Source organism: Gossypium hirsutum, chromosome D03, assembly GCF_007990345.1.
Source record: "Gossypium hirsutum isolate 1008001.06 chromosome D03, Gossypium_hirsutum_v2.1, whole genome shotgun sequence".
NCBI classification, from domain to species: Eukaryota; Viridiplantae; Streptophyta; class Magnoliopsida; order Malvales; family Malvaceae; genus Gossypium; species Gossypium hirsutum.
The window spans coordinates 50,193,098-50,202,273 of NC_053439.1; the positions used below are offsets into that span (position 1 = coordinate 50,193,098).

General features: G+C 33.7%; 1 protein-coding gene across 2 annotated transcripts; it reads right to left on the minus strand.

Annotated features, from left to right (window-relative positions):
* Positions 1-5,274: 5,274 nt before the first annotated feature.
* LOC107927038 (farnesol kinase, chloroplastic) lies at positions 5,275-8,681 on the minus strand. Of its 2 annotated transcripts, none has more exons than XM_016858008.2 (6): positions 8,436-8,681; positions 7,398-7,465; positions 6,773-6,904; positions 6,421-6,536; positions 5,694-5,808; positions 5,275-5,592 (listed from the first exon to the last, which is right to left on the minus strand). In XM_016858008.2, the coding sequence occupies exons 1-6, from the start codon at positions 8,502-8,504 to the stop codon at positions 5,415-5,417; spliced, it is 678 nt and encodes a 225-aa protein (XP_016713497.1). In that variant the 5' UTR covers positions 8,505-8,681; the 3' UTR covers positions 5,275-5,414. The 2 variants fall into 2 exon arrangements, with proteins under 2 accessions (XP_016713497.1, XP_016713496.1); XM_016858007.2 differs by having other exon boundaries at positions 8,035-8,581.
* Positions 8,682-9,176: the final 495 nt, after the last annotated feature.

Sequence of the window (9,176 nt, forward strand, 5' to 3'; positions counted from 1 at the left end):
ACATTATTCAAAGTTTGGCAGCTTGGAAGTAAGCTCCCTTAGAAAAAAGAGATCAATGTTTAGAGGATAGACGAAGTCGCATTACCAAGATTTTGGTGATGACTTATAAGACATATTACATAATCCAATTTGTTTGAATTGTGTGATAAAATTCGCCTCTCTTGTCTTAGGGATAAGTGAGAGAAGAGTGTCATTTAGAGCTTTAGGGACTTGAGAATTACGAAAAACATCCAACACATTGTGATAACTTTATTCTTTACTTATGGCCAACATCATTGAAAGAAAAAGTGGTGTAAGCCATTTGGGCCAAGGGATTTCGAAGGTTTAAAAGACCAAATCACTTTGGCTTTTCCAATTGGGAAACCTCCGTGCAAAGACACTGTGTATCAATATCAGAAAGTTGGGGCCATCCCAATCCAAAATCATCATATCAGAAAGTAGAAATAACCTGTGAGGTAGTGAAAAGATTGGTGAAATAATTTAGGACAAGAGACTCAACTTCAAGTTTGTTCGTTATCTATCACCCTGTTGAGTAATTTAGGCCAACTATTCTATTAAAACTCTATTTGAGCGCAATAGATAGGTGAAAGAAGTGAGTATTACGTTCCCCATCAATAATTTAGTTTACCGAGGATTTTAAGGCCCATAGAAGTTCCCCATCAACTCTATTTGGAGACAATTAAGGAGGTTGGTTAGAAATCTAAGGGGGCCTCTGCAAGGGCTTTTTCCGTACTTGATATGCGGGCTAAAAGATGTTTCTTTTTACGAAAAATATTTCCAAATGTAGAGCAATTCCAATGCATAAGATAAGTTGTAAAGGGCTCAGTCTTACCCAAAAAAGGGTAATCAAAATTCTCCCAAAGATCTCAAAAATGCATTCAAAATTAAAGTGCTCCAACCACATTAATTAAAGTTGGAAGAGGTTATATCTAGGCCGCCAACGTTGATTATCCAGATCGATAAGAATTGGACAATGATTTAAACAGGAACAAGAGATATGTGTGATTGTAGTGTTGGGATATAGAAGGCGCGAACTAGGATTAGCGAACGCATAGTCAATTCTTTCTTGGATAAAATCGAAGAGACTCGTAAGATTGGACCAAGTAAATCTTGGTCATTTAAAACCAATATTAATAAGGTCATAGTGGTTTAGACAATCATGGAACTCTCTCATATAGGAATAGGATGGCGAAAGCCCAACGAGTTTCTCGGTACTAGAAATGATCTTATTGAAGTCCCTAGTAACAACCAAGGTAAATTGTGACTAACAACCACTTTCAAGTTATGCCAAAGTAACATATGTTCATTAAATCTAAGGCTAGCATAGATTGTAGATAAAAACCATTAAAAGGGAGTATTATGTACCTCTATGAAGACATGAATCTCCTGTTTCGTATCACAGAGGTGGTCGATTGTAACAATAGAGGAAAGCTAAAACAACTATGTAATAACCCATTTTCAGTGGTGTTGAAAACAGTGGTTTCGGAACCCCATTTCTAATGTTCAAGTCTGTAAAAATTAATATTTACAAGGTTAGTATTAAAGTTTATCAAAGTTTTGTCCCTTTTTTTTTCAAATTAATAGTTAATTAATGTATAAAGACTAAATTGTAAAATTTGTAAAAGTTTATCGCTATAAATTTTTAAATTGCAAGGGGTTTAAAATGGTAATAGAATCATTTTGCTATAACAATTAGTGAAGGATGATGTTATCATCCACCAAATTGGTTTAATTAAGATTAATGTAATTAAACAAGATTAATTAGTTTTAATTATGGTATAAAAGGTTGAAAGTGGATGGCATTTTTATTTTCCTATTCTCCATCACCAAAACTTTAAGAAAAATAAAAAACGAAAAACTTTCTACGGTTCTAATCTTTCAGCCCATAATTAGGTATTTCAATCAAGTCATTTTCTTCTAATTTTTATGTTTTTAAGGTCGTGGAAGCTTGATTTAGCTAGCCCATGTACCAATTTGCAAAATCGTTAAAGTTTCTAAAAGTTGAAATTGATGAATGCTTGAAGAAATTGGAACTAAATTGTTAGATTTTAAGCTTAGAAGTGAAAAATGACTAGTTTGTAAAGTTTAATTGCTAGTTTTTGAACATAGGGACTAAAGTGCATAAATTTCAAAATTGATGTAAAATTGGTGTAATTATGGACAATAGAGAGTCTTAAAAGGATGTAATTGAGATCGGTTTCAAAATCGAAGCTAAAATTTAAAAGTTATGGCAATTTTGATTTTAGGGACTAAATTGAATTGGCTCATGCATATGATAGGATGTTATAAAGTGGTTTAAATTGATAAACTGAACTAAATTATTGTTTAGATCAAGAATTGAACCAAATTGAAGATAATCGGGGAAAAGGCAAAATTACTGATTAGTCCTTAAAATTGTCATAATACTAAGGTAAGTTAAGTGATTTTAATATAGACTTGCTAAGAATTCAATATACTTACTCCGTTGACTCTCTTTTCCTTGTAGATTGCTGCTTGCAAAACTTGTCTATTGGATTGTCGAAAAGCTCACACTATCTCGTTATTGATTCAGTAGTCTTTCAATCATTTTACAGTCTGATTTTGTGGCATGTATATAAGTGTTATAATTTTGTTAAATTAGAAGTTGGTATAGTTTAACCTTTTCAAATGCTTGATTTTGGTAATGATAAAGCCTTGTTGGTATGGTATGTTTTAATAACATGTTGTAACATTGTGAATGGCATTAAAATGGTATGTTTGAGTATGAAATGGTATAGTGAACATAATGGAAATGGATGGAAAAATGCATGATTGACTAGGTTGTGCTTGAATAAGTTGAACTAATATGTTTGATGCTAAATTAAGGTATATTGGATTGGTTGATTTGAAATGGTTAAATACAATGTTTTGGTATGTGTTTAGGATGATTTTATGCAGGTAAGGTTGTGCAATGATGCACCAAACTTGGAATTTGAAAGGTTGACATAAAATAAATACCAAATGGCCTAATTTATACCAAAAATAGAGTCCACATCCCGATGAGAAGTCTTCTTCATTGCAACGTCGACTGAAAGTGAGTCACGTCATGACATCAAATGGCCTAAGGTTATGATATGACATACTGTTAGGCGACATCATGACGTTGGCCTTAAATTTTTAAAATTTTACAATTTGGTCATATTTCATGCTCGGGTCAATAAAAGGGCTTTTGTAAGCTCGATTAAGGCTCAAATTTAATTACATATCATAATGAGAATAAGCTTATGACATGTTTGAATGTTTGGTTGGTTTATTTATGTTATATTTAACAGTAGTTGCTCTGGAAACGGATGTTGCATCTTGTAGCTCGGACTTGGCAATTGGGTCGGGCAAGGGGTGTTACAAACTAGATACCTCTTCGACGTCCCATGATAGTAGTGTCGATCTAACCATCAAAAGGAAGGCCATTGACAATTATAGGCATATTAGAGGCCCAAACTTTAGTTTTAGTAATAATCATCCTTGAAGGCTATGCTGACGAACCATTTCTTTCACAGTTTTCACAAAGTTCAGGTGATGCGCACCCCTACAGTTCCATACAAGTAGCGTCATCGGTTTCTGGTAGGGTGGGATTCTCGGGAACCTCTCGAACTTCCGAGGGTCTTTGCCCTATTCCAGAAGTGGTAAAGGAATCATTTCTATTTTTTGCAATAGGTTCTCTTGACCCTAAATCAACCATGAGTTCACTCTTAGTTTGAATTTCTTGATGATCATCTTCACTTTCAAGATCTAAGCAGTGTGTAACTAGTTCATCAGGTGGAGTTCCATTAGTCTGTTCTAAAAAATATGAGATTGAGATTTCTTTGATCCAAAACAGTTCGTCGGTGGGGTTCTGATCCCTCACCATGGGACCCTACGATAATGAGTAGGGGTACACTGGCAATGATGGCACCTATGGCGGTAAAATCAACGTCGAGATTGTTGTCCAACGCTGGGAAGGGTGGTTGAACACCATCCGAGATGACCCAACCCCTTTTAAGTAAAAAAATTTGAAAATCTTAATTGAACTCGATATGGGGGGAGACATCCATGTGGAGGTTGCCACATGGGCTAATAGATTTGAAGGTGCTTGGGGGTCATTCATCGACTCGGTGTGGAAAGGAGAAGGGTTGTGTTTAAGGTTCGGGGGCGGGTCTCTGTTGGCTGCCTAGAACCTTCTCCATAAGACAACATTTTGGAGGAGTCTCATTGATCAACTTCCTTCCATCATGGTTGTCTCTCGAGGCCATTAATGGGAAGAGAAGGATCAAGGGTTGAAGAAGTTGTGCAAGAGGAGGAAACACTAGCAGTAGAGTTGAAGGAATGAGAGAAAAATGTAGTAGAATGTGCACTTGAATCAGGATATAACATAGGGGCAGTAGTCCCTTCGGTTTTATTGGCAGGAAAGGACTTGGCTTTTAAAGCCATTTCAGATTTTCGAATAGTCACACTGTCAGTGACTTTCCTTTTAGTTGCAATTTACTTTTTAAACCAAAAAATTGGACGGGCTATATTGAAATTTTAATAAAAGTCATTTTAATGGTGGAAAAAAATAGTCAAAGAGCCCTAACTAATTTCCTAAATATTTTTTTTATATTTCATATATATGCAAAAAAAAAAATCTATGAAATCAGTATATTAGATTGAGGTTAGTAAAAAATCATTTCACCCCATTCTACCCTATTGTCGACTCTTGTTATCTATTCAAATGTGCTTTATAATGATTAATCATAAATATAATTATTAAAATGAATTAATTTGTTTTATTAGATTATGTTTACTTTTGCTTAATTAAAATTATATATGTATAATTCGATTATTTAAATTAAATAAACACATTCGTAAACATTAAATTAATATATTTATGAAAGTATTATTGAACATATTTAAGAACAATTAGAAGTTTATTAATAATAATTAAACAATAACAAGTTTTGAATGACTTTTAAACTAACATATTCATATTCATAAATAAATTGGACATATTTTAATAGTATTTGGTTTGTTTAATAAACAAATAAAAACATATTAAGATAGTTAACTGTCTTAATCAAAATATTTACTTTTTTATTCCTTTAATCAACACCCGCAAAAAAAGAACTAGTCACTAAAAGATACCTTAATTTCAGAAAAAATCAAAATCATTGTTTTAACTAGAATAGTTAATTAAAAAAGGAATTTAAAGAAACGAAAATAGGACATTAATGGATAATAACGAAGCCTCAAATATGGCCATTAGAAACACATAAAGAACGAACGCCAGATTTGGACTTGAACTTCAATGCCATCAATGGAATCATCATTTCATGCCTTACTTTTAAGTTGTGCTAAGTTACAACAAATTTTTATTAGTAAATTGGCAGCTAAAAAACAATGCTTCCATATAACTTACAACAAGTTTTACACTGATTCTTGAATCAGAAAATGAGACTGCCGATAAATATTGAGGTTAATGAAACGGTGAGGTTGTCATCAAGCTCGGTGCTAATCGGAAGAGACTCTACCAGCGCCGAGGCAAGAGACACAACCAAGAAACGCAAGATCATCCCCCAACCATCTTGAATATAACCGAAGTAAGAAAAGTAATACATGTACCTGTTACAAATATTGCTTGGCATTAATGCTGCTACATCATGTTGATGCTTAACATGGAACCGAAAAAACAGGGGACAAGAGAATATCAAGACAACACTTACCCAACAGAGGACAAAAAACCAGCTGTTGCCATTGCAACACTACCAGCTATGGACTTGTTCCTATTGTAAGGAAGTTTCTTTCTACCTAATCGCCTTCCCACCACATCGGCCAAACCTAAAACAAATAAAGTAAGGTCTTCAAATTATGATCCAAATTCCAAAGTTGGTCTCTGAATTTCAAAATGTTCTACATGAATCCTCAGAATATTAGTATCATATCAATCAAATCTTTCCTTCAGCCTAATGCCAGCTTGCATCTGACATGAAATACATTTAAAACACGTGGATCAAATTTTAAGCATGTGTGTACCTACTGCATAAGCAACTTAGATCTAACAAGTAAAGAAAAAGGACAATATCATTAAAATTTTGGAGAGCTACTTTGTTTTGCCCATCAAGTCCAAGCTATCAATGTGATAGGTACAAACTTGTTTAAAATTTGATTCACAAGTTTTAAAAATGCTCCATGTTAAATCTTAACTAAACTTTAACACCCAAACTGATGGCCAGATTGACAGAAGGAAGACCTACTTAATATGATACTAATATTTTGAGGATTCAATTAGAACCTGGATCATAATTAAAGGATGTTCAGTGTTATTAACAGTAACGGTAAAGAAGGTAAAGTATGCGATTCTCAAGCATTTTTATTAAAAAGCACCACAAATATTCAAAATAGACAAGGATAGAAGAAAGGGGAAAAGCAAATGAATTAGTCAGCCGTTACCATCTCCAGCACAAAGGTTGCATAAGGCAGCAATTCCAATAGGTGAAGTCCTCCAATAGACCACACAAGCCAAAGTAACCGTTATAGCATAATAGAGTGGTCCTTTGAGAAGTTCCCTGATGTAGGAAGTAACGTTAAGGACAAGTAGAAGAAACTCCTAAAAAAGAAATGGATAAAACAATAATCGATCGAACAAAGACCCAATACCGTTTTCATATCACTTGATCAAATAACAAACAACTTTCAAGAAAAAAGTCACATAAACAATTTGATGGATCTAATTTGGCTGCTAGCAAGTAAAAACATTCATGGTATTGTAACATAGACATTAAGTTTCCGTATTCAATCTAACCTGTAGTTTCCGTATCTGCTCATTGACTTCACAGTGGCTTCATCTTTCCAAATTCCAGAACCGATAAGAAGCATTCGTATAATATTGACACCAGGAGTGATAGCTGCTAAAATTGCTCCGCGATACCCTGCACTGTAATGATAAAAGTATTAGCTATTCTGCCAGGGAATACTGTTGTATACAATATATATGTGTGTGTGTGTAGTATTTTCAAATAAAACAATGTACAATATTTTCAATAGAAGAGAAACCAAGATTTCACCTTCATTTTTTTCATCATAAATGAGTCAATTTTCCATTATTTTCTCAAGTTCTTTAGGAGTTTCTTCAAAGGAGGAAGCACTATGAAGGAGCTTCTAACTATAATCATTCGGTAACCTTTCTACTCCGGTGTCAAGAGGATTAATTATCCTTTCCATATTTTCTTTCTCACTATAAGTTATCGGTATTTACTAAGAATTCAAGGACAATTCAGAGTGCAGTGTACAAATTGTTCTGTTCGAGAAAAAAATCGTACTCCAGGAATAAGGTTTCTCGATTGTCCATCATACGAATTATCTGTGTTCCTTTTTTGCCATACATGACAAACAATATAAAGCCTGCATTTTGGTAAGGAGGAGACTACCTGAATAATGGCCAGCAAAGCATGAAAACTAGCCCAATACTTATATGCACAAGCTTCCTATTCAGTTTCTGAAACAACAGAACAAACATGTTATAAAACTTTTACAAATGAACACCTAAAATTCCAATCAATCCTAACGAATAATAAATTCACATATCTACCTTCTTTTTTTAATTCACGTTAATATTATAAAATTAAAGAAACCAAATTATACTAAATTAAAATCAAATGATAACAGAGGGACTAAAACCATGATCAGAATGTAATAAAAATCAATCTTTCTTGCCTGAAATGATGAAAATATCCAGTGTCAAACACATTTCTATCCAGTAGGAAATGAAAAAAGTAACTAATTAGAAGGAAAATTCAAACAAATCCTAAATCCAAAGATTCAAAGATAACTGAATTTGATCACAATCGTCTCCACAAATTAGAATTTAAAATCAATGATTTCTTATATCAAACTAAGTTTAAGACCCGTGACCGTGCTATCTATATAAGCAAAGAAAACGAAAGGAAAAAAAAAAAAGGCCAAATAATGATGGCGATAACACTGTGTTTGGGCGAATCGAATCCAAAGGCCAAAATCTCTACTTAGATGCAACCTATAGCGATAAAAGCGAAGTGGATAACTTACCTGATCTACGCCGCATTTGGCGGTTACTTGCCAGAGTAAGAGAAACGCGAATATAACGCCGCAGCAAACCACGGCGGCGAACAAGTCGGACACCAGAGAGTTTTCATATAACATTTTCCCAACCGCCACGAATAAAATTGTTTATGTGTGTGTGTGTTTTTTTTTAAATTGCATATATTTTTGAAAAACAAAATTATTCTATTTTAAAAAAATTCCCACCTTGAAAAACTGCTAAATGGATATGCATAAATACTAAAATAATAAATAACTAGTAAACTGCCAAACATTTGCGCTACTAAGGTGAACTGAGGTATTCGAGTCAGCATTTGGAAATAGAAAACGAAATGTTTCACTTCAGTACCGTGACGAAGACGATGTAAAGAGGTTGGCAGGGTTTTGACCTGATCAAATAGAGCGGTGATTGTCGGCTGTCTCCTCCCTGACACGGAGGACGGAGGGAACGGTAGCATGAATGTTGGAAATTACCGGATTTTGAGAGAATATCATGACGGCCAGGAAGGCTGTAGTAATTGTTGCGACGTTTTCATGTTTGATGATCGGAAAGTGTAATGATAAGTTAAATTGTTGCTCTTTGATGGTTAGTATGTCACAATAAGTTGATCAAAATCGGTGACGAATACACAAAGATCGTAACATGAAACCGATTGATTAAATTAGATTTATTTGACTCACTTGAACTTTGAACTTGTCCGATTCGTATAGCCCATGAATAAGCCTATCTACTTGAAGCTTTGATGGCCTGGTGAAACATTTCAATAAAACTAAAGTTATCATAGTTAATGTAAATTATAGTTAATGTAAATTCTAATGGATAAGATTATATAGAATTTAAATCTTTACACTAATCTCAACTGTTGATGTAATTTAATCTGTACCATTGGATGGTACATTACATCTGAGAGAGCTCAACTATAAATAGAAGTAATCTCCCTCATTTGTAATAAATTCATCCCTTATACCCCATTTAAAGTAAGAGAATACTTTTGAAAGCATTAACTCAAACACTTAATGTGTTTTTGTTTTCTTGTAGTTTTTTTTGTTCAATTCAAACCTCTTTATCTTTTTGAGTTGTCTTTGCGTTGTTTTGGTGCATTAGAGAAATTCATTTGTGAATTTTCATT

Excerpts from the sequence above, each read along its gene's own strand:
- LOC107927038 (XM_016858007.2), bottom strand. The coding sequence starts at position 8,148 with ATGTTATATGAAAACTCTCTGGTGTCCGACTTGTTCGCCGCCGTGGTT. Across the intron at positions 7,466-8,034 it reads CCAAATGCGGCGTAGATCAG|AAACTGAATAGGAAGCTTGT; the intron begins GTAAGTTATCCA and ends CTGTTGTTTCAG. Across the intron at positions 6,905-7,397 it reads CTTTGCTGGCCATTATTCAG|TGCAGGGTATCGCGGAGCAA; the intron begins GTAGTCTCCTCC and ends TTATCATTACAG.